The sequence below is a fragment of the Corylus avellana genome, chromosome ca9 (assembly GCF_901000735.1).
Source record: "Corylus avellana chromosome ca9, CavTom2PMs-1.0".
In the NCBI taxonomy this organism is placed as follows: Eukaryota; Viridiplantae; Streptophyta; class Magnoliopsida; order Fagales; family Betulaceae; genus Corylus; species Corylus avellana.
In genome coordinates, this window is record NC_081549.1 from 2,718,210 (window position 1) to 2,742,431 (window position 24,222).

At 35.6% G+C, this 24,222-nt stretch overlaps 3 protein-coding genes and 1 long non-coding RNA gene across 5 annotated transcripts; 2 read left to right on the forward strand and 2 right to left on the reverse strand.

The window, feature by feature from the left end:
* Positions 1-1,070: 1,070 nt before the first annotated feature.
* LOC132191701 (uncharacterized) lies at positions 1,071-2,953 on the forward strand. The gene is made up of 3 exons (XM_059606793.1): positions 1,071-1,111; positions 1,465-1,634; positions 2,517-2,953. The coding sequence occupies exons 1-3, from the start codon at positions 1,071-1,073 to the stop codon at positions 2,696-2,698; spliced, it is 393 nt and encodes a 130-aa protein (XP_059462776.1). The 3' UTR covers positions 2,699-2,953.
* Positions 2,954-3,742: 789 nt separating this feature from the next.
* LOC132162197 (uncharacterized) lies at positions 3,743-5,620 on the forward strand. The gene is made up of 2 exons (XR_009438214.1): positions 3,743-4,157; positions 4,457-5,620. It is a non-coding gene; the product is annotated as an uncharacterized LOC132162197 (long non-coding RNA).
* A 1,233-nt stretch (positions 5,621-6,853) lies between these two features.
* LOC132162196 (B3 domain-containing protein At2g36080-like) lies at positions 6,854-9,502 on the reverse strand. Its single transcript, XM_059572461.1, has 3 exons — positions 8,605-9,502; positions 8,005-8,201; positions 6,854-6,963 (listed from the first exon to the last, which is right to left on the reverse strand). Exons 1-3 carry the CDS (start codon positions 9,368-9,370, stop codon positions 6,910-6,912), a joined length of 1,017 nt encoding a protein of 338 aa, XP_059428444.1. The 5' UTR covers positions 9,371-9,502; the 3' UTR covers positions 6,854-6,909.
* Positions 9,503-15,615: 6,113 nt separating this feature from the next.
* On the reverse strand, positions 15,616-22,139 carry LOC132162074 (uncharacterized). Of its 2 annotated transcripts, XM_059572320.1 has the most exons (10): positions 21,440-22,133; positions 20,681-20,870; positions 20,398-20,531; positions 19,278-19,390; positions 19,054-19,177; positions 18,524-18,679; positions 16,695-16,850; positions 16,536-16,615; positions 16,240-16,289; positions 15,616-15,978 (listed from the first exon to the last, which is right to left on the reverse strand). In XM_059572320.1, the coding sequence occupies exons 1-10, from the start codon at positions 21,812-21,814 to the stop codon at positions 15,848-15,850; spliced, it is 1,509 nt and encodes a 502-aa protein (XP_059428303.1). In that variant the 5' UTR covers positions 21,815-22,133; the 3' UTR covers positions 15,616-15,847. The 2 variants fall into 2 exon arrangements, with proteins under 2 accessions (XP_059428303.1, XP_059428304.1); XM_059572321.1 differs by lacking the exon at positions 15,616-15,978 and having other exon boundaries at positions 16,239-16,289; positions 16,536-16,604; positions 21,440-22,139.
* Between the last annotated feature and the right edge of the window lie 2,083 nt (positions 22,140-24,222).

Here is a 24,222-nt window from a genome sequence, read left to right on the forward strand (position 1 = left end):
TTTGTAATTAATCTCTTTTTTTTTTGGATAGAGGTTCAAAATTAATTAATTGAAATCTTTGCTATGATATCATATAAATTAAGTAATATTAAAAACTACAATTTTTATTTCATTACTATTTCACGTTCCGTTAACACGTTGAAGTGACAGTATCAATGTAACACGATATGTTTTCAATCCTAAATGGGGGGAGTTGGGAAGGGTCAAGACATGTGTCTTAGTTAAGCATGCTTGTAGCAAATTTGGGCTAAAATTTGCTAGTTATTCCACCAGTTATTCAATGCCATCAGTTAGTAGAAAATTTGGGTGTAAATTCTACCTCATGAGAAAATTATGGTGCGTGTTAAAACTATTACTAGAGAAATCAAACACACGATTAAGGACAAAAATAATAATAATGCTATTTATAGTAAAGTATTTAGGATTGCCATAAAATTAGGGCTGCTAAAACGTGTTAGCGTATCGGGTTCATGTCAACCTGTTTATGACGTAAACTCATTTATACCAAACCCAAACACGACACGTGTAACCCATTTAGATAAATGTGTCGTGTTTGGTTGACACGACACGGCCCATGAACACATTTAATTTATATGTTCATAGGTTCCGAATTGACCCGACCCGACCTGTGAACACGCTTACAGTCATTTTAATTTTTATAGACTAACCAAAATGGCAAAATCCAAGCAACCTTACAAATTTGAAATAAAAATAAATAAAAAATAAAATTATATACTTGTCAAACGTGTCAACCCGCAAACTCGCAGGTTGACACAACCCGACCCATTTATTAAACGTGTCATAAATGGGTGACCCGTTTACAATCCAAACCTGTTTAACCTAAATCTTAATTCTAAAATTGCGTGTTAAATTCATGTCGAATTCAATTCGCCGGTTAAATTGCGAGCCTTACATATATAAAATCAGCCTCACGAATCTAGTAGATGTACTCCCCTTTGTCTTGTCCGTACATCCCACGGACGGGCCTGGAATGAGCCCACTAAGGTCCCAATCTCTGGCATTGGGCCAAGCCCGGGTGCTGATCCGTGGGTTGTTGGCTAAAACCGAAAATGTGGGAAGGATTGAACGGCGTTTGCAACAGTGGTGACTGGTGCGTATCAACTAATAATCTTACATTTGTCTTTCGTGTTTTTTGAATCGTGGGTCGTGGCTTGAATTTGGTGGGTTTTTCTTAAACTTGGTGGATTCTTTGATGTTCTTTTGGTGGGGGGGTTTGTTTGATGTGGTTTTGACTGGTTCTTGATGGTGGGTGTCGCCGCCTCATTCATAATGGTTTTCTCAACACATGCATTTAGATATTGGTTAATTGTAATAATTTGAAGCCGGCTAGTAAATTGATTTGGTCTCCCGCTAATTAACTGGGCATGTTTAGAATTCGGTAAACGTGCATTTTATTGGGCTAGCATTTATTAGGATTTTCTTTGTGCCTATTTTGTTGTGCAGGTTTAAGGTGTTGAAGGAAGCTTCTAGGTTTTATGCTGCGAGTTGGGTACGTGATATCGATCCGGAGCTTCGGCCAAATGATTATAAGAAGGATGAAGAGGGTGAGGATAAGCCCAGTGGAGCAAAAAGCAAGACTAGAGAGAAAAAACCATCGACGTTGGAAGATGTTGGTAAGAATTTCATAATTTCTCCCTCATGGTTTGGTTTTCAGATCAATGTTATGATTTTTTTTTGGCCATACGGGATTTGTGGGTTTAGAGACTATAGAAGGAAGCCCCTATGGTGATCATGGATTCATTACGGTTCCAAGGATTGAGGTTGTCTCTTTTTCTGGTTTTGTGTCGAAGAGGTTTTTTTTTTTTTTTTCTTTTTCCTGGGCAAAAGAAATAATATAAATCTTGGGCCAACTCTTCTAGCTCCCCCCCTAACCTTACTGCTATATTGGCACTAAATTGTGGGTACAGCTTGCTGAGCTTTGACTAGCATAATGCAAGAAGAAACCCCTTTTCTCTTTATCAATATTCCTTTTATTACTTGAATATAAAGTTTTTGGAGACTGTTCTTGTAAGAGCATGCACTAACAATTGCTTATGCATTTTGAATTTCTATGTAAAATGACTAACCAAACCCCTAAAAAGCGTCTCCATCTGGTTCTCTAAATCAAATGCATTTTTCGTTTCATCTAGAATGTTTACCCTAATGTAGGGAAGCACTTTAGCTCTATGTATAAGTTTTTAATTACTTTCTCTCTCCTTCCCTCCCTCCCTCTCTTTATTCATTTCTTTCTCTTTCTCACCCTATTATTAAAATGATTACAGAATTATTAAAAGGATTATTTTAATAGACTAAAGAAAGAATTTAGATAAGCGGATGTATGATTATTCTGAAAATTTACTCGCTATAATTGAAAAAAGTATCTTTTGGTTAGCCATTTTAGATAGAAATGTAGATAAGCCATTGGGGAGCTTTTCTTCAATTTGTAGTTTGGTGAGTTAAATTCTGATTGTGCTCCTATCTTTCACTTGGAAATAATTAATAGCAATGGCTGCCAGAGGGGGGAATGGAGACACCAAGGCCTGCTTTGCAACGGGTGTACATGACAAGAGCTTCTGCCAATAGAGATGCTCTCAAAAGTTTTATAGAACGGTATCAAGAAGGCATCCAACAAGTAATGGAGAAGAAGCAGGATTCTAAATCTCAACAAGAAGCTAATGCACCCAAAAATTCACCTTGACCTTTTGTAGGAGGCAATATATATTTACTCTTCTCCCGCATTTGGGAGTATTCATACAACTTGTAGGGCTTTCTACAGCTCAGATCATAGGAGACTATTAGCAGAATTTATTCTGTTAATGCAAAGCAAAACTTGAGAGCTATAAATACTGGTCAATCTTATGTATAGCTAATTTCATTAAAGTACATATCCATTGGTAGCTGAAAGTAAATTTGCCACTTGATTTCTATGGTAATTGGTTTTATGATTTAATTATACCTTGTACTTGTAAGGATTTTTTTTTATCTGGCCGAATGCTTTGGGCATTATCTACTAATACAAGTATTATGTGCCGCAAAACTATCTAGTATAAAAGTGCATTGTTTGATACTTATATGAAGTGCAAGCCAAGTAATGCCTGATAAATGCTACCAGCTAAAGTTCCTTGGCTGCAGGTTGGGTGCAGAAGGATTTGCTCGTTCAAAACTCTCAACTGTTATCCAAAGATTCACAGATTCAAGCGTTACTTGTGTGAGAATTAATTTTTTACCCTTCTCCTCTTCTTATTTTTCTAATTATTGGTTGCTACTAGTTTTTGGATTGTGAATGGAAGATATGGTGCTTCTCTACATCCCCAACCGCCCCAAAGTAAAATATTAATTACAATATACAACAGAAGCCCCCAATCAAATGAAAGCTTCATTCAATAAGATCATGCATGCTTATTTAGTATATGCATATTACTTGAGATATGCAAGACATTAGCGTGCATCAGATGAAATAAATTGTGCTTCTGTGTTGTATGCACGTTTTCGTTGGATTGAGGCTAGATATCTTGCTTCAGTGAGGATCCTTTCTAAATGTTCTTTTTTCTTTTTGGTTGCTGCTGCTTCTATCGGGATCACTTTCCGCCTTTCGAAGGATCCTTTAGAATTGGTGGGCTGAATTCTCAGGATACAGTGGGACACCATTTTTGACTTTAGAAAGAATGTATGTGGCAGACAAATCTGGGCCATGAGATGCGAGGGTAAATACATGCATGCTGCATTATGGAGGTAGAGAAGACTGAAAATGACTTTGCATGATATGAAATGATTGAAATGAAGATCAAGGCCCCACAATTAGAAATTTCCTCCTGCTTTTGGCTATTAAGCTGCTTTTCCTGCAGTACATGGTAGCACTTCTTAACCCATCAATGAACCTGAGAGATTATTTTAGGGTAGCGATTTATTTTTTTGTGTCAGGGAAGAGTTATGTAACTGAGGGACTATTTTGTGGGCTTCTCTGTTAAGTGATATGGTTGGTGGGGTGGCCACTTATCAGATCCTTCCTGCCTCATGACTGGGTTTTGCTTCAAGTCTTTTCAAGCACATGGCTCTTGCTTTAAGTCTTCTCAAGAACATGATATGGAAATTCATTTTCCAGGAACAATAGGCTAGGTTATATCTTTTGCAAATCAGTGATGGAGCCTTGGGAACAGGTACAAAGATTTATTTGGTTTACAAATATTTCTCTTACTGTTAGATGGATTCCTTTTCCGAAAACAGGCAGATATCTGAGTAGTTATTTTGTAAGTAAACCATAGATACAGTGTTTTTCAAAATTATAAAGGTTATTTGGTCTCTTCAATGGTTAATTTAGAAAATGTAAGGTTCATTTTGCACAGTTTGTGCTTTCTTGAGATTATTAATGGTTTCAATGCAGATATCAACATCATTGCTTGTTTTTATTTCCTTGGGGGGTTAAGTCACAAAAGGATGCTCTCTTTTCCCATTGTAGTTACAAAGGGAGGTGGAAGTGATGTTGACCCAAATGTCTAAAAGCAATAAAGCATGAGAAGAGGAAAAGCTAAGTGGAATGGAGAATTACTCACATGGTGTTTCCATACCTGTACTGTACTGAGTCATGCATGATTGAATTATTCCGGCTGGACAAACCCATTATACAGGAAGAGTCCCTTCATTTCTTTGATTGGCCTTTGCCTGTAGGCCAATGATAACAACACATATCTGGGGACCCTCCCACTTGCAGAGCCACTAAAGATTGGACACCTTCGCCGGCCAAGGTCAATTGGCATCTCTCTTGTCCGAATCTTATGGGCCCTGATCATCACATGTCACAGTTGTTGATTATTCAAACAACTGAAACAAGTATCCTGCAAATTTGTTGCTTAATCATATATGTCTGACATGTTCGCATGATGAATCAGAGCACATATACACAAACAAAAAGCTTGTATCAGCACTTAGTAACTAGAAGGCCAAGCTGTTTATTGGTACTTTTGCTGCTGAAAACTACCTAATTAGCTCCCTGCATAATTGATTAAACCAAGATGTGTTGCATCTTTGATTGGCCAGATACCCAAGTTGTCATTTGCGGTTATTGTATTCAACCATCTCTTGAGTTCGTTATTTGCTATCTGTATCAGTTATCATCCTGGAACCAGGGGTGTTTAACAGCATATGCCTAAATAGTCCCTGAACCAGGTGAGTTCAGCCAAATTTAAGGCAACTATGAAATCTGGAATGAAGAGGCGACAGAGTTTTTCAGCCAGTGAGGCAAGGTGTTTTCAAGAGAAAGAATCATATCCAATGGATTTTTGGAGGATCAGTATGATCAACTTAGATGTAGCATTACCTGGACGAATTATACACCAAGTAGATGAAAGAAACATGGTTGTTGGTCAAACCCAACCAACAACCTGTTATTATTATCCATTACCCTGGAATCCAACTGCTATAGTATTTTTCAGAATCCTCATTCTCCAATTGGCCTTCTAAATATCCTAATCTAATAAGATATATTTGTACTTATCTATCAGGCTCCTTCATTTGCATGTCAGGAATGTGAACTTATTGGCTGGAGATAACATTTTTCTCTTGTTGTTTCCAGAACAGTAAGGTACAACTACAATCCAATAACATCAGTGGTATATCTTTAGTATTGGGTTGTTCTCATTATCCTTTCTGACATAGTTTCTCACGAAATTTCTCATTTGTATCCAGTTTTAACATCCAAATTCCCATAGAGTAATGCTATTTTTCACACCGGCTTATATGACGTGTTTTAAATAGTTTTTTAATGTAAATCACTTAGAACACACCACCTTAGTTGGTATGAAATAAGTGTAAAGAATAGTGTTATTGTTTCCCATAATTATGTTGGTTATACTTTCTAATTTTGGTTCGTATAAGCTTTGCACTCTTGATAATAATTTATAGGTTGTCACATAGTGAATATATTGTTATATCATTTAAAATTTTAAAAGCCAGCTTCACAAATGGTAGTATTCCGTGCCTGTTTGTCCCTATTAACATGAAGACGGATTAATTGATTCCTTCCTAATGTGTTTTATAGTGAAACATTCAGCAGGAGCCAATGCAATTTCCAGAGGGACCACAGGCAATTGGCATGTGCCTGCTCAAATTTCATGCACTTTGATATGCATTTACATGATTTGTTTGTTATCATTTCCATCTCATCCCTTTTTCATCCACATATTTGAATGCCCATGACAATGAAGAATACCAAACTCCCATCAACATCATGCTCCATATAGTATTTAGAAAGATTTTAGCCTTCTGACTTGCAAGTTGCTACAAAATTTTTCAATAAGAAAAAATGTGCTCTCCCTTTCAGCTTCTCACTAGTCACTATATGGGAATTTCCAGTAGAGCACCCAAGACAGCTTAGCTACATTTAATATATAGGTGTAGAGAGAGAGAGAGAGAGAGAGAGAGACATAGAGAGAGGAGTATAGAGTGGGCTAGTACGACAGGACTGTCACCAATCTATTCAAGGTCACCCACTCACCCACCCACCAAAACCCACCATTACCAGCACCATACCCCCTTCCATTATTATGATGAAGCCTTATGAAAAATCTTCAGGCAGAATCTCGACAGTAGCAAATAGATTCCTCATTCCTGATTTTTCAACGACCCAAATTTCCCATTTGGCATGGGTGACGTCAGCCCCTCCCAGCTTTTTCTGTGGGTCCCAACTCCCCCATCCCCCTCCTTCCCTATTTGCAGTCTCTTTTCCCCACCACCCCCACCTTCCTTTGGTTCCCTCACCCCCCCTACCCTTCGGCCTTGGAACTAGGCCTGAAAATCTGGGATTTTTTTTTTTTTTTTTTTCATTTTTTTTAATATATATATATTTCATTTTTTTGGGACCCTTTCGAGTTAGGTTATATCTCTCATTCCCGGGAAGGTCACATCCACAGATCTTCATCCTCGGCGATCTCTCATCATCTTATTGACATCTCCGGAGAGAGTGATATCCTGTTACAATTCCCACACACATTCCAATAATTACATTTCATACAAAAAGAAAAAGACATATTAGAAATTTAACTTTTTTCCCATTAATTATACTACTACGTGGCATTGCCAATTAATTAGCTCATGAATCAACTATTAATAATAATAATTAAAAATCAAAAACCGATTAATAGTCATATTAGCAAAGTAAAATAAACTCTCAACTTTATGTTAGAAAGAATGTCCTTTTTATTATGGTGAGTATTATTAAGAATATTAAAACTTTTATTACATGTTCGTTACAATATTCTAACACGGTAGTCCAAGTAATAACACTTACACATTATAAGCTATTAGATACTTAAATTACCTGTGTTGTGTCACGTAACAATCATGTGTAGCAGTGCTACTTGATTTTTTTTTTTTTTTTTAGTCATAATAAAAATTATAATACCCCAAACATTATCTATTCACTATTTGTAATATTTTTTTGGTTATGGCCCACAACAAATCAAGCCCATTAGGGCTAATATTGTGATCCAACATTAATCATTATTCAAGCAATCACACAAAGTGGAACTATTTTACGTGGCCCATAATTTTCATAGATCCTGACTAAGCACCAAAACAGATTTAGATAACCTAACGATCATTGACAACATTGTCGGGAAGATAAAGAGACCTTTTATATGACCTACCCATCAGCTAATGCTTCACAGAGGGTTAACTAATTATTCAACTTATAAATTAATTTCATTGTGATTTTGAAAGCTCACATGTGCTAAACAATAGGTGTCATGATACTCCCCGGCCTTTACCAAAGTATTGTTTGTTTGTTAGGAAAATGTTCGAGGTAATACAATTTTTACAATAAAATAATATCGGTTAATTATTTTATCAATTATTATGGACGATTGTAAAAGTGGTATTTTTATTAGGAGTAACCAAACCATTTGGGACATGAGAGACCGAGGTCTCATATTCCAACTGGCATTAGTATGTCTGATTAGAGGAAACAACCACATTATTATTAATTCACTAAAAAATGTAGAGTTGGCGTACCATGTGATCAGAAGAATAAGTAGGTTGATGATAATAAAGCTGGTCGGCTGGACCCTGGCTCGACAAAGACGAGCCATCAGGTGTAAATGGCTCGGACGACGACTCTTGATGATCAGGCTGGCACTCCAAGTTCACCCCGAACAACCTCAGTATCTTTGAGCTCCCCACCGGCGTCGTTTGGCTCTGATTAGGGGACCCTGTAAGTATTAACAACACGTGCATGTAATGCCTCAAATTAAACTTCTCTCTCAAACAGACTCACTCAATTGGCGCTGTTTTTTTTCTTATGAGAGAAAAATAATTTCCCTGCAATTGTAACGCGTGAGAAACACGCTTCGTAAGAAGTAGACCAGATTGCTACTCCCTGAATGAACACATCCTCCAATGTAACCTCAAACCAAACCCACACACGACCACATTCCTCCCAAGTAATTGGAAGGTGCCCTTCACGCACTTTCATGTGCTCGTATAATTTTATATGTATATTAAACAAGACAGCAATTTTATTTAATTTTAATTTTAATTTTGGATTTCTGGGTTATTTTGTGAGAGAGAGGGAGCAAGAGATAGGGTTAGAATAAAGTTTGAAAGACATAGCACCTGCATGAAGACAGTCAGGTTGGTATGGCAGGGGATGATGAGTAGGATAAGGGTGCGCAGAATAGAACACTCTGGTCCACCCGGGGCCACTATTGCTATTACTATGCGGTGCCACCAAGCCGTGCCCACCAGCGCCGGTATCGTGCGCCGCGACACCACGGCGCCTCCACCCAATGAACAAGCGCTCGGCTTCGGTCCGGTGGCGCTCGAACAAAACGACGTCGCCGGCGTCGAGGCGCTTCTCCTTGACGTAGCGGCTCCAGCCTTTGGTGAGAACGTAGCTCTGGCTACTGTTCCAATAGGAGTAGCGGAAACGCCAGCACTTGCCGGACTCGTCCTCGAAGTTGAGCAAGAGCCCGGATTCGCCGCCGAGCGGGAAGTGCTTCTCGGCGTGTTGTTTGGGGATGACGAGGCGGTTGAGCTTGCCGACGTCGCTGGGAGTCAATGGCTTCTCGAACATGGGCTCTTTTTCGGTTTCATCCGCTTCTTCTTCTTCTTCTTCTTCTTCTTCTTCTTGATGTTCTTCCTGTTCTTGGTGGCGGGTCGGGTTTTCGGGTGTTTGATCGTCGGGTTCTTGGAAATTGTGGGAGTGGAGCCAGGCTTGGTGTTGATAGTAGGGTTGCGGTGTCCAAGAAAGGTCGGGTCTTGCAGAAGAAGAAGAAGGGAGATTTGGGATTGGTTCCATGATGGGGTGGTGTGGTTTTTGTTGTAGTTGAGTCCACCAGAGTGCTTCTGGAAGATCCGAAGAGAAGTGGTTTATGGACATTTTTGAGTGAGAGAGAAAGAGAGAGAGAGGCGTTATGATTATGGGTTTGATGTGGAAACTGTGGGAACTATTTGATGTAGCTGCAAAGATATGACAATGAGAGAGAACTTTAGACACTGAGAGAGAGAGAAGAGGGGGGGAAAATGTAAGTACGAGAGTACTTTAAGGTTTTGCGTGATGAAAAAACTCAATCATTATTTTCAGTGTAATTTGATATGCTTTTTTTTTGTTTTTGTTTTTATTTTACCTTAGGAATTTGTATATTGAAAATCTTCTTATATCATAATATAATGACGTGTTTACGTGTGATTGGAATAGGATAAATTATATAAAAGAGAAGAGAGAGAGAGAGAGATAAAAAAGACTGAAACGGGCAGAACATGCATCAGCATGAGTATCGAGAAAAAGAAAAAAGAAAAAAAAAGAGGTGAATAATTTTGTGTAAGTAGAAACAGCCCATGTTACTACATTGGCAAACAAATCAAATGGTGGGACCTGCCTGACGTAGCAGTCATCTGCTTCCATCAATCGGCCCTTCCAGGCCTTGGTTTTTCCATAGACTCTTATCCATGGAGGCTATGGAGCTCGTGGGATTCTTAAAAGATCTCTCTTTCTCTCTCCCTCTCTCTCTCTCTCTCTATTGAATTAAGGATGGTCCTTTGGCTTGGCTGGATATCTAATGCTACATGTTCTGCTACACCAAAGTAACAAACTCTGATGAATTTAATACTACTTTATGACTCTATTTTTGTCGCAAAGTTGAACCCATTTTTCTAATATATCCTCTTTCATTTCCTCAACTTGTTTTTGCCATCCTATACCTAGATCATTTTCGCTTGCTTCTAGTAAAAAAAAAAAAAAAACTTAAGATCTCTTTTGTAAAAAGAAATGGTGAAGATTCCAAAATAAAAAAATAATTCTACTTTTTTTTTTTTTTTTTACTTACGAGTTAGGAGCTAGTAGCCCTAAGCCATTTTAATTTTTTTTTTTAAGAATAATGCTAGAAATTATATTTTAATCATACAATATATATGCTACATTTGTTTTTTTAATAATAACTGATCTAAAGATTGATTGAAATTGCTAAATACAGTTAATTTGTAGCATTATTTTTTTTTTTAATAAGGGTTGGTTTAAGATAAAAGTGAGATATTTATGTAATATATAACATTTTTCACTGAAGGAAAGCCAAACTCGATCAGTCTATAAAATATGGTAATTTTGTGAACAAAATGTTGGGTAATAGGGGCATTATTATTCAGAAGTGGTCCTTGTTTTAGGATAATATTGAAGTGATTTTTTATCACCCATGAATGCGATAATAGTCTATTTGTCACGTGCATGACAGCATTATTGGTGTTTGGCCATTCCTAGGCTTATAAAGGAGCCTGAAATAAATCTACAGATCCCTTCCCTTTCCAATAAGCAGAGAGAGAGAGAGAGAGATGAGATAAGATTTGTCCAATTGGAGAAGGCCCCCTTTTTCTGGGGCAATCGTGTTTGAATCCTCTCCTCACATTCCCATCTCTCTTCTCTCTCTCTCTCTCACATATATTAATCACAAAGACTCTCTCTCTCCCTCCCTCCCTCTCTCTCTCTCATATGCTAATATTTGTATTGTATGATTACTTTTTTAGTTAGATTATGTCTTTTCTACGAGTTTCAGACAAAACCCACCTCAATTTCCAGGTAGATTCAGACACCCTTTTCAACCCTACAAAAGGTGGGAGGACTGATTGTTGTAAATTTAAGTACATGTTGGAAACACGTTATATAATAGAGGTTTGTTGTGGGGGCTGTGTTACTTTCATTCTCTAATACAAACAACATGTTTGTGTCATCTTTGTCATGCTATTATACAATCTGCATCGTGCAAATGGTCGCAGTAATGACAAGTCACGGTCTCCAATGGGATGGTCCCAATTCCCCTCCTACCAAGCATTATCGTTAGTGAAAAAAAAAAAAAAAAAAAGAAGCTTGTAGTAAAATACAAAGAAAATATGTTTAGGGGTCCCCAAGGTATCATTTTACTATCAAATTACTTCCTAAGGTTAGAATCGTTATCAAATAGATCATTTCATCTGCCGTTTTTACCTATAACCTTAAAGAAAATGTTGCAAATGATGAGACTTTTTTATATATTTAGTGGGGGGAAACCTGAAATTTTTCTTCAAGTTTCTATCAAAGATGTTGTTTGGCCAAGTGCAGGAATCCTTGACCATAAAGAAATCTACAAGTTGGGTGAGGAATCTGTGATGTAATTCGTGGAGGGTTTGTGCAATCTGGAAAATCTTGTAGATTATTCAGAGACTGGGAAGGAGACAGTAGACAGGTCCACGAGATATCTAAGGAAAGTGTTGCGACTGATAAAGGACGACATCGTCATACGAAAGGAGTTTAATATTTCCGCTTTTGGAATTCCTCAATTTCCCAGTAAAACTCTGTCTACCTGGCTTGTAAGACCAATCCGTGAGACTTCCTCACTAAAGTCCACGAGTCTCTTTTTCCTGGCTCACATCTTAACACACACATACAGGCACCAAAAAAAAAAAGAAAAAAAAAAGGGTGAAATAAAGGTGGCAGGTGATGAGTTTGATAAAATATTTATAAAATGATTAAATTTATTATTTTTTTGTCCGATTAAGTTTTTAAAATAAATAATAATTTAAAAAGGTAATTGAGTATACTATTTATCCTCATTTCAATTAATTCATATGTTGTCTAATCCCACGGGTGAGGAGAGAAGAGTATATATTAATGTAACCAATGACACAATTAATAATGTTTGTTTTTGGCTCACTCAAATAAAAATTTTCAAGAGATTACTCATCTTAGTACTATTATCGCATAAACACATTTAACTGCGGAGTTATGATAAGTTTATGATCATCACAACTTTAAAACGCATTGTTTTAAGAATTGTGCGAGTATACATATAAGCATATTCCTATCCACGTACCTAGGCAATGTGGGATGCCACAACTAAAGTACTAAAATCACAATTCAATGATGCAAATCTTAGCAACAATATTAACCCAGTTGGTCCATAATTTCTATGCCCTCCCTTTCAACCTACAAGCGTGCAAAATGCCCTTTCAATCAACAAGATTTGCTCAAATCAAGCAAGCTGTCTTAGACACATTTGTTTTCAACGATATAAAGTGAGGTCCCTCAGGCCTTACATAGAGGTTGGATGTCTTAAATTGGACCATACAATGTGATAAAGTCAGGCATAGAAATTTATGGAGCCGCTATCTTGGACTTCTTAGTTGGTGGAGCTGATTTGCAGCACCTTTTTTCATTCACTTTGCAGTCCAATGACACCTCCTAAGTCCCAACTTCATGATTGATTAGCATCAGGAGATCTAGACTTAATTACATAGGAATACATTGGATATTGGATAAGGATGGAGTGGATAAACAAGCTTAGACAATTTGTAGGTTCAAGTTTAGGTCTAAATTCTCGCCGGAAAATTGAATTCGTAGGGATTACACGTGTCTCTTGTATCTAGTTATGAATCATGTGTCTCAACTCGATCCTAACAGGTCTAATTCCAACTTGAACTAAACCAAAACCAAACCCAGCCTATAACTTGCATATGCAGACTCATCACAAAACTTAGGATGACCTAATTAAAAGGGTCTGGGTATTTAGCAATTTGTTGTCCTGATTGCAACAAACGTGAGAGAGTCGTTATGAAGCCCACTTACTTGAATTGTTAGCAATGAGCATCAAAATTACTGAAAATGTATATCTGAATTGAAGCAACACTGAAAATTTTGGAACAAAAGAAAGAAAGAAGGAAAAAAAAAGAATCCTAGGCATAGTTTATTTTATAATTGAATTTTAAATTGCAGGCCAGGGTATATTATTTTCACCAAGCTTGCAGTTCATCCAATAGTTTGTGGTTAAATCTGAAAATTAATGTGGTCCCTGAGAAATATGTTAAATCAAATCAAAACACCTTTTTCAAACCAAAACATTTTCTAAAAAACTTAGCAAAATATCTAGCATATAAGACAGAATGAATTTACCCAAGAAATTATTAATTGGTCTGAAACTGGAAGAAACGTACATAATTTAATATTCCAGGAATCCAAACACCAATTTTCTCCCTATGTTACACTGAATACAACCCAAATGCAGCTATAGACTGACTGGCTAACTCCCAAAACAACAACACAAAAAATAAATAAAAATTATTAATTAATTCATTATAAAAACCAAAACAAAGTAACAATTTCCCAAGACATGTATCAGAAGCAACCATCTCATTCACAGCAACTGCCAACAAGCTAACTTTGATGAACTATAAACCATTAATCAATAATAATAAAAAAATAAAAAAATAAAAAAGAGAAAAAAAGATTTGGAGACAAATATATATATATACATAGAAGAGGCCACGTCTCCTCTTTTTCTGGCTGTCTGGCCTGGCCCTAAATGGCACATGAAATCAATTCCCATCATCTGAAGGCATGCGAGGGCTCTACTACTTTTGGGGCCCACGATATATATATATATATATATTTTTTCTTTTGGGAAGTGGGTCCACCACCAGATCAAATGACCCAAAAGCCCCATCTTTTTGTCCATCTTGGGGTGCTGCTCACTTGGTGCATGCTTGCCTTATATTATCAAAGAAGCATGAGATGGGTGAATTGAGTGATGGAATTGGGTTATTGGCACGTGGCACGTGATTGTAGTCTAGGGGAAGAGGTGGTTGGGTTAGGGTCGTAGGTGCTGGACCAATATATATAGCCTAGGGGCTGTACATAAACAGAGAAGGCTAGTGGGTATGGTCCCATTGAGGCCATGACTCATGAGTCATGACCATTTGCTAAGAGGGTGGATGAAGATGGACATTGTTGTAAAAAGGAATCCTATTGACTTCCCTTACAAAGGACATTTCTTTTTGTGGGGGATCTAAACCCATGCGTCCTACGACTTTAACCAAAATCCTAAAGCTTCGCCTTCTTTTTTTTCTTTCTTTCTAGTCCTTACTTCCTCTTGCTACTACCTTACTTCCTTTGCTTCGTACTAGTAACTTTGACGGTAAATATTATAGAATTTCAATGAAATCTATCAACTTTATTTTAGATAGAAATCCCTAACAATTTTACTATTTAGATTGCTAACAATTTGAACAGTAAATATGAAAAAGTCTTTACGAGATCTACCTGTTCGGATAAGTGGTTAAACAACAAAAATTTTATTTACGCAACTGACTCTCATGTGAACCATGTTACAATTATTATTCAAATTGCTATTAATTTAAGGAAAAAATTACATCCAAAGTAAAGGAAACGAGAGTAATAGCAGGGGTTTATGAGAGAGGACTTCTTGTCGGAGTTAACCTTTTACTCAGAGAAGAGAGGCAATTTCACGTAACCCGACTAAAAGAGGAGCAAAAATAATAGAAGGATCCCAATTATGTAGTAGTATCTTAATCACTAATTAGATAATATTACGTTAGTTTATAAAAAAATTATAATAAAAAATATCAAAAATTTTGAGGAAGTGACATAAAATGGAAGCTTCCCCTTAAATAGGACTGATTGAGATGGGTGTTTTTTGTTTTGTGGAGGGTTTTTCTTTCTCTCATGGACAACTTTATATATAAACTTTATATATATATAGATATATATTTTCACAAATTTGTACTTGGAAATTGACTTAAATGACAAAATAACAAACACCCTTTGCCGAATTTTGAAAAATGGACCGCCCTGTCTTAATCGAGGCCTAACTTTGAACTGGAAAGCAAACTGAACAAGTCTGTGTCCCAAACCTCGTCTCATAGCAACTACGGACCAGATGTACCACCTATTGTTCCAACACTTTGCTGTACAATTTTCATTTCCTTTTAATTTCCTAAAAAGTCCTCCCAAAAAGCTTTCTCATTGGCCAGCCAAAATGTATGGGAAGGGCAATTATGAGTCATACATTAAGTGGGTGAATTGCTCGTATTGACAAGCGGATATATACGTGATCAGTTGATGTTCTTGATGTTAAGTTTTATTTTAATTCTTCATGAGATGCAACTGAACTTTATAAATAATTTTAGAAAACTTCAACTGTAACTTAATTAGTAATTTTTCGAGTAACAATGCAGATGTTATAAGCATTTATGTTGGATCATTACAAATGAGATCAAAGCAACTTAATAACAAAATGTGGCATTAAAACACTGCATGTGTGAATCTTAACATGAGCGTTGAAAATTTGCCTAGAAAATTTATAAATAATTGCAGAGAACTTTTATTATAATTTAATTAATTTTTTTGGAGCAATAATGTAAATGTGAGTAATGTAAAAGCAATGCATGTTATCATACAATGAAGTATATTAACAAAAAAAAAAAAACCCTTTTATTTAAGAGAAATGAGAAAGCCTTCAGACTTAGCCTTTTAAGCCAGTTTGGCTTCAAGTTCCATGAAAATGCAGTGGTGTTGAGCTCTCCTTAGGCAGAGAAATCAGAAATGGGCCAAGTCATGGTAATATTGTGAGATCCACTTTGTGATGATTTTCACTTCTTTCTTCCTCACATCTTTAAGCCATTGTGGATCTTCCTTACTTGAGAACCTCAGGTCCACGTGGTGAGCCCCTGTCAACAGAAATCCAATAAAAAAATGATGAGTTTAATTATTTAATTAATATTTTAACACTCTTTTTTATGTGTGGAATGAGTCTCAACACAGAATATTTAATTGAAATTAGAGGTAAATTTCAAAGACAATGTTCGAACTAGGATTTCTGCTCTAATTCAATGTTAAATGATCACTTATTCTAAATTTGAAAATATAAATTATTTTTTCAATATCAATTTTAATATTAATGTTACTTTACAATCAAACTTCCAACTAACCTTCTTTTGCAACAATAGCGACTATGCTTTTGGATATACTCTTCAGCACCCTAACAAAACAACAAAGCGATTCAAATAAGTAATGAGTATAACTTTTATACCAAGTCCTTTATAAACTGACATTACAGTTTCGATGACATTTATTACAACAACCATTAAAATGCAGACTGTCATGTAACCGTTCACGTGATACTCATTTTCACAAAACGTAAAATTGTCAAGTGCATTTGTAGTAAAAACTGTTGTACTCGAAATGAATGATAGAAGAAGAAGGGGAGAGTTGAGAGAGATGATACCCTCCACCACTCCAAGGGTCCCTTAAGCCATTAAAGAAGATAATGTTGCTCCCAAACCTTTTCAAAACCCTGTGGATATCCTGCTCGAAATAGACAGACAATGTATGAGGGATGGAACATGATGGATGATGGTGCAACATGCTAAAATGATATACCCACATGGCCACCAAACTCAGAAGTAATCCAATTGGGTCGGGGTTCAATGTCAAAGCTATTTTTGCAGTAAGTGACCCGAGCTTTATAGTTCCACTCTGAAGCTGGGAATATGCTCTCCTTATTGTTTCCACTTGTTGGCATTATCATCTCTGTACACGCCTGCAAAAAAAAATAATTCCCTAGGTAAGTGGGGTGGGGGTACTTTATATTGAACCGACCTCAAACTTATTGTTTTTTATTATAAAAAAAAAATGTTATAATGTAACGTAAAGCGAGAGTAGTAATTTGAGTACGTGTTTATTAATGTTTTTGTTTTTGTTTTGAAAAGAGAAAACAAAAAGGGAACAAGAAAAATGTTTCATGAAACAAAGCTAGAATTTTCTTGAGTTATTCCAATCCAATTTATAAAACAAGTATACATTCTTAGAACATGTTCTTACATGCATTTTTAATAAAGAATGTAAGGAAAATATTATTAAAAGTCACGTGAGAATAACATATATCAGTTGTGTCGAAGAATTTCCTCCGATTCCATTTGGAGGAAAATAAAAAACTATGGCACGACATTATGATTTTGTTATTTCTATGCACAACAACTACGCTTAAAATGACCCTTTTTTCTTGGTCTTACCTTCGTATTATTATTATTATTTTATCTTTTGTGCTAATTTTTCTCATATGGACCCGGCCCATTGCAGGAAAGCAGGCTTGCTAGGAAGACAAAGTTGGGCCTTGAAAAGGTTATTATGCACGAGTAGAGCCTTTACATCAAACTTCTATGATGACATAAATGTGTGTCCTCTTAACTCTACATAAAATTTGAAGGGAACCCAAATATGATGAAGGTAACAAAGAAGTAGTGAAGTTTCAAAATAAAGGCTCTATTTATTTTGATGCAAGTATTTTCAATTTTATTTGAGTTTTTGATTATACTTGGAAAAATTTTCAACCGAATAACAATTTCGGACGGTCAATCGTAAAATACCCCATTGTTTTTTTGTAAACTAATTACCTTTTTTCAAGGCGTAAAAATATTTTATGTCTATAATCCTCTCTTTAAACCTTCTCCATGCAAATATCCATTTGCATGTTTGTATATTGTGGAAAAATCATATATATATATAAAAGAAAAATGTGATTTCTTAAAGTGGGCAAGTGATAATTGGGTGAGGATAAGAATGCTTGTGGGAAAAGGAATTTTGATGTTAGCAATAGCCAATAGGCTCCAAAGGGATAATGGTGATGATTAATTAATTAATTATTAATAATTGTAAAGCTCAACTTTTGCACATGGTTTTCTTGGATTCTCTTACATGCTTCTCTTTATTAGTGAAGATATTTTGATTCAAACTTACGAAAGTGTGCTTTTTCCTTTGGTGGGGTTGTGGATCAAATAGCTTCCTTTTCATAGGCTCGTGGATTGCGTTGTAATACTATTTATTAAGAATGAGAAAATGCATTGTTTATTCTTTATAGTTTAATAAATGGGTCACAAACGGATTAATCCGATTGACCAGATCTAACTCGAACATAATTTGTCTTAACATGTATTTATTATATAAAAAATATATAACTTTATATACGAGTCAAACAGGCTAACCCGTTTATGTCAAACTTTAACTTCATAATTTTATATTAAATTTACGAATCACCATGTAAATAATTGTAACTCTACTTACAGCATTATAACCTAATTTTTGTTCCTAGACGCATCCAACGGTTAAGATTGACGTGGATGCTCGTGCAACGTGCTCGTGGACATTTTTATGGAACCTAGAACTCGGAATTCACAGAAAAAAAAAAAAAAAAAGAATAGAATATATATCCTGTACCTGCCAACCCCATCCACTGAGGTCATGAGGATCGGAATTATCGTTTAGATTGAAGCATGTGGCAGTTCCACTGTGGTTATAGTAGATGTTAGCTGCACCGTACAACTTTGCGAATGTGTCATTTCCAGTCGTTGGATTATCAATTGCCTTACACATCTGCACCATCCACACAACACAACAAGGTCAAAAAGTGTCTTAACGACTATTATACTCCTCAAAGACCTAAAGAAATTAGTTTTTTTTTTTTTTTTTTAATGATTTTTTTGTCTTCTATAAATTGGTTTTAAACTATTTCTAAACTAATCTATATATTAAACTCACAATTTTTTTTTTTTTTTAAAAAAAACATTGTATTTTTATATGCAGTTTTAATAAGTTAATAAACCATGTGATTTTCCAAAATCGTATGCTCTAATATCATATGTCAATTTAATAAATTTAATTAAAAAAATCAATTCAATTTAAAATTTATTTAAATTTTGTGTCAAATTATTTTAATATTAAAAATAAATAAATAAATAAATTAGTACCTGTATCACTGGGTACGCTGGCAAGGGATTTAGGAAATTTGAAGGAGTGGGATAATCGGTCATGGCCGTGTAAACGTATGCAGTGTAAAGCCAAGTCTCTAAATAACCTGCATCAATATAATTCCTATAAAAAGAAAATAAAAAATGAAGTTAATCTCTAATTAAATTATAATATATTTATGTATATAAATAAATAAATAAATAAAATTGGAAGTGAATCTTACTTGCATATTCTAAATGATTTTCTAAGTAAATGGAGTCCTCCAGGTTGTTTTGCTGTATCTTCTATTTGTTGCCATGAACTTTTAAGCACTTTGTAGCAGCTCTCGCTTTCGCTCTGAATTTTAATTTACACGCCAAAAAAAAAGTCAAGATGCATGATTTATTAATCACATTGTTTTGCATCATATAATATTGTTATTAACAATAAAGTAATTGTTCTTTTTTATAATGAAGTGCATGTGGGGTTGGGGCATGTAATTCTGGAATTTTGCAGATTATTACTTGTCGTCTTTGAATAAGATGAGAGTGTGACTGTTGGACTTTAGTGTCACGGGATTAATTGGCCTAGCTGGGACATTTTCTTTAAACCTCATCTTAAATGTCTTTTGCCTTGATGGACCAAAAAAATGAAAATGAGAGAGAGAGAGAGAGAGAAAGGGACTAATGCTTGGGAGCACTGGAAAAAAGTGTTCTCTGCCATCTCACATCACATTTTCCGAATAAATGACGTTCTAAAGTGTTAGGTTATCTCATATTGGTTGTAGAAAGGATTGATGGTCAGTTTATAAGTGTAAGGAAAAACATCTTCTCTTGACCTAGTTTTTAGGATTGAAAGAGGCCCAAAAACACCCAACATTGGTATCAGAGCCCAAATTCAATCAATAAATTTTGGCTCAACAATCCACGGGCGAAACAGGTTATTTCTACTCCGACCTAAGATTCGATGTATGATGGCGAAATTGTTGAGATTATTCTATATCAGTTGTAGAATGAGTTGGTAGTCAATTTATAAGTGGTAAGGAAAAGTCTCAAATTTTGAGCTAGTTTTCCTGATTGATATAGATGCCCAAGACCATTCAAACTTGAGAGTGGGATTGAGATTCTTTACTATAAAGCTGAATTCCGGGCCTTATTGCACTACAACAATAAGATAAGTGTATGTGAGTGCAGGGCTCCACATGAGACCTTCCTTGCGGTCACATCAACAAGGCAATTGTGTTGCACTTAATATCTATTCGTGGGTCGGGCACGTGGGTTTCGTTGTTTGGAACATAAAAATTTGAATAGCCTAATAACAAAAATAATAATGAGAAAAACAGAGAGAGAGAGAGAGAAAATGACCCTATAGTCCCGAGTGATGATGTTGTTGAAGCTATATGGGGATGTCAAATTTCCAAAATTGAGAATTGGAGATGAAGATGCCAAGGCTCCAATGGCGATGTGCGGATACTTCAACCTAAACCATGCTGCCAGCACTGCAAAAACCAACAAACTAATTTTACGTTATTTCTCACTATGTCCAAAACGCGTTCATTACGTTTACAAAAACAAAAAACAAAAAACAAAAGCAAAAGCAAAAGCAAAAGCAAAAGCAAAAGGATTGATGATGATGAGATTGGCTTACTTCCTCCGTAGGAACCTCCAAACACCACCACAGGAGAGTCGGTTGCTGTCAAATTTTGCTTAAGATCAGTGATCAAAGTGGCATAATCTGCCAATGCCTGTGTGGAGCTCAGATATCCAAGTGTACTTGTATTGCTATAAGCAACATCTTTCTTTCCCCCAAATGGCATGGATTTCCCATAGAACCTATGCTGCAATATATTTTATCCAACCCACTCTTTCATATAACTTCCACTAAACCTTAAAACAAAAACAAAAAATAATTTTAAAAAAGTAAAGGGGTTGTTAACGACCCCCTTAATTAAGAGTGGCCGACCACCATTTTCCCTTGGGTCAACTCATCAACCTTTGAAGTTGATCGACTACCCGTCAGTACGGTTGTAATGACCGACTACTAATTAGACCGCTCCACTTACTCTTATCGGTGGCTGCTACCTCTTGAACCGTCAAAAGGTAGTCACACCACAACTTCAAGGTAGCTGACCACCACTCTTAAAGGGTAAGGGAGTTGCCGACTCAGTCTAATCACATCCCGTAACCGACCATCCCTATTCCCTCGTTATCTTTTAAATGGGTAAATGGGTGGTTGGCCTATCTAATCACTCCAATGGGTGTTTAGCAGCATATTGCATAACATTTCTTTCAATGATTCTGATGAGAATCAAAATTTGCATTTCTCGTATCTCCGGCCAACTTATTCAACAACCAATCAAAAAAACGTTAGGATTTGTAACATATATCTAGTTTAGATCAAAATTACCTCGATGAAAACAAGAAGGGCTTTGAAATGGGGTGCGTTTTCGAACATAAAACCCGTGTTCTGAGCAAACCATTCTATATTTCCTTCATTTCCAGTGTAGACGAAGATTGGGGCATTCTTCTCAGCACCTCCCCAATAGGTGTCATTGATCAGATATCTCTGCTGAAAGGTTTGGTAGCTCTGGGGATTGAAATTGAAGTGGTCAAGTGTTTGGGTGAAGTAGTTTGTTTTGTAAAGCTGGTTTTTGGTAGAAACCAAGAGCTGCTCCGGCCGAATTATTGAAGAAGGAAATTTAGGAGCAAATTCTGCAACTGAGACTGTAGAAGACAACAAAGTGAAGAAAGAAAACCAAACAAGTAAGAACCCGGCAGCCATTTAATTTCCTTGTCTTTCTGGGTTCTATTTTCTGCAGTCTGCAGAGAAAATGGCAAGAGAGAGAGGGAGAGACACAGAGAGAGATAGAGAGGGAATCTCAAAAAGTAAACAACATCTGATCTATGGATAAAGCCATGGAGGTTGGTTTTGGCTGAAATTTGTTTAGCCTTCTTACTAGACTATTGACTATAATTAGAAGGAAGTGGTGCTCAAAAACTGCTCGTGGGCAGCTGGCTCCTCTGTGTCTCTTGAGAAAGTCGCCGTGTGTGTCCTTGCCTATATGGAATTATGTCTCCTAATTTTTAAGAATAATGTGAAACATTTCACTCTTATTTCTTCTTTCCATCATTGAATGAGAATGATCAGATCGCATCCATCCGTCTTTTTATATATATATATATATATATATATATATATATAATGACTCATATAGATATAGATAGTGACACTTCAACCAATTGAAAATAAGAATTAGGATGCTCTCCATTTCAAATTAATTGGATAATATCTAGTTAGTTAGAGTGGAGGAGTATTTTTGTCCCTAAAAAAGTGAAAAGACAAAAATATCACTCAATTATAACTAATTGGATATTATTCCGTTCATTTGAAATGGAGAGAATTTTGTTCCATTAAATAAGGGTGAAAATCAGATGGAATCAAATGTGGTGCATATTAAACCTTGTCACCAAGTGTTCCTTTCGCGTGCACGTGTCACCTAAAATAAACTATTTTGTTTTCTAATAATGCTAGAAATTATACTCCAGCATGACATAATCGCCACACCAACATGGTGGTATAATGGTGAAATAAAAACATGATTTCTAACATCAAATCATGATAGTTACACTATGTTATATTTTAATCTCACATGAAAGACTTTTCTAAACTTTGTAATCTCCTCAAAACTATATATATAGCATAATAACATAGAACATGGCATACTGACCCACAACTCATATGGGTGATATTGCAATTATAAAAGTTTAAAAAAGACACAGCAAATATTCAATTGAGTTTTTATTAGAGTATATTTGAATGAGCTTAAAGTTAATCATAGGAAATTAGGCTAATTTAATCTTCATCAAATCCCTAATTTTAGAGTTATTCAAATATACTCTAACAGTTTTAACTACACTTTCAGCGGTGAATATTATTTTTTTCAAGCTTAAAAAACGCCCAATCCCCGTATAAAATCAAAATCAAGCATAAAATATGGATTCAAGATGTCACTTTGACCATAATATATCTTCTTGGGGCTTAGAATACGGGCTGATCGAACCTCGATGTTCATCCACTAGTCTATAATGTCACCCACCTTTTCCTACCTCCAATCTCTCTCTATGTATATAATATATTATGTCAGGTTTATGTTATGTCGAGGTAATGATCCGAAATATATGTAGGGAGAGAAAAATTTAAAAAAAAAGTTTGTTAAGATAAGCCAGAGATAGTTTTGATGTTTAAGTTAGCATGAATAAGAAATAGTTAACAAGAAAAGTAAGATGGGATTGAGTGGAAGGAGATGAAAAATCTATTTTTACATGATATCTACTACCTTTTATAATAGTCTTTCATAACCATTTATCTTATTTTATGCCTCAGTATAATCTGAACCCAATATGCGATAATATAGTTGGCAACATGAACAGAACTGAGAAATTTTATTATGGAAGGGGTCCAGCCTTTTTCTTTTTGTTTAATTAAAAAAATATATTTTAGTTGTTTTTTATGAACTAAAGACTAGGGTACAAAAGGTGGGCATTGAAAGTGAGGGCAAAAAAATAAAAAAATAACTTAATGGGTATGGCCCAAAAAAATTAATAATAGGGTCAAAAAATTTAAAAATAAGGGTGGGGAAATGACTAAAATCAAAACTTAACTCTTTTTTTGGGGGAGATGGCTTACGGTTCCCCCTCTCTCCGTTATTGGTTGGCAACCTCTTACAAGACTCACGAGCCTCAAACGAACCCAACACAAAATTAGCCGGTTAAAGTTCAGGAGTCTAACCCGTTTTATTAAATTAATCGAGTTTGGATTAATTTATATGGTCTTATACCCATATACTCTGACACTCGAACATAAATTGCCACCCTAGTTTAACAGCCGAGACTTTGCTTCAGCAACAATCAAAATTGAGGAGGCTCAAAGAAAAAATAAAATATATACATATATAAAAGAAGTTAAAGTCATAGAATTACAATTTTTAATATGATGATATGTAATTGAAGCAGGTATATTCCCCATGAGCTTAATGGGACCCTTAAATAACCAATGATCATAAATAATTGGTGAAGAATCAGACTCAAGGATCTAGCTTATATGCTGTTATTAAATCTAAAATAACAGCATGTACGCTGTAATTTAATCAACGATCAAAATTAAATCTTAAAGTTGATTTTTTTTTTTTT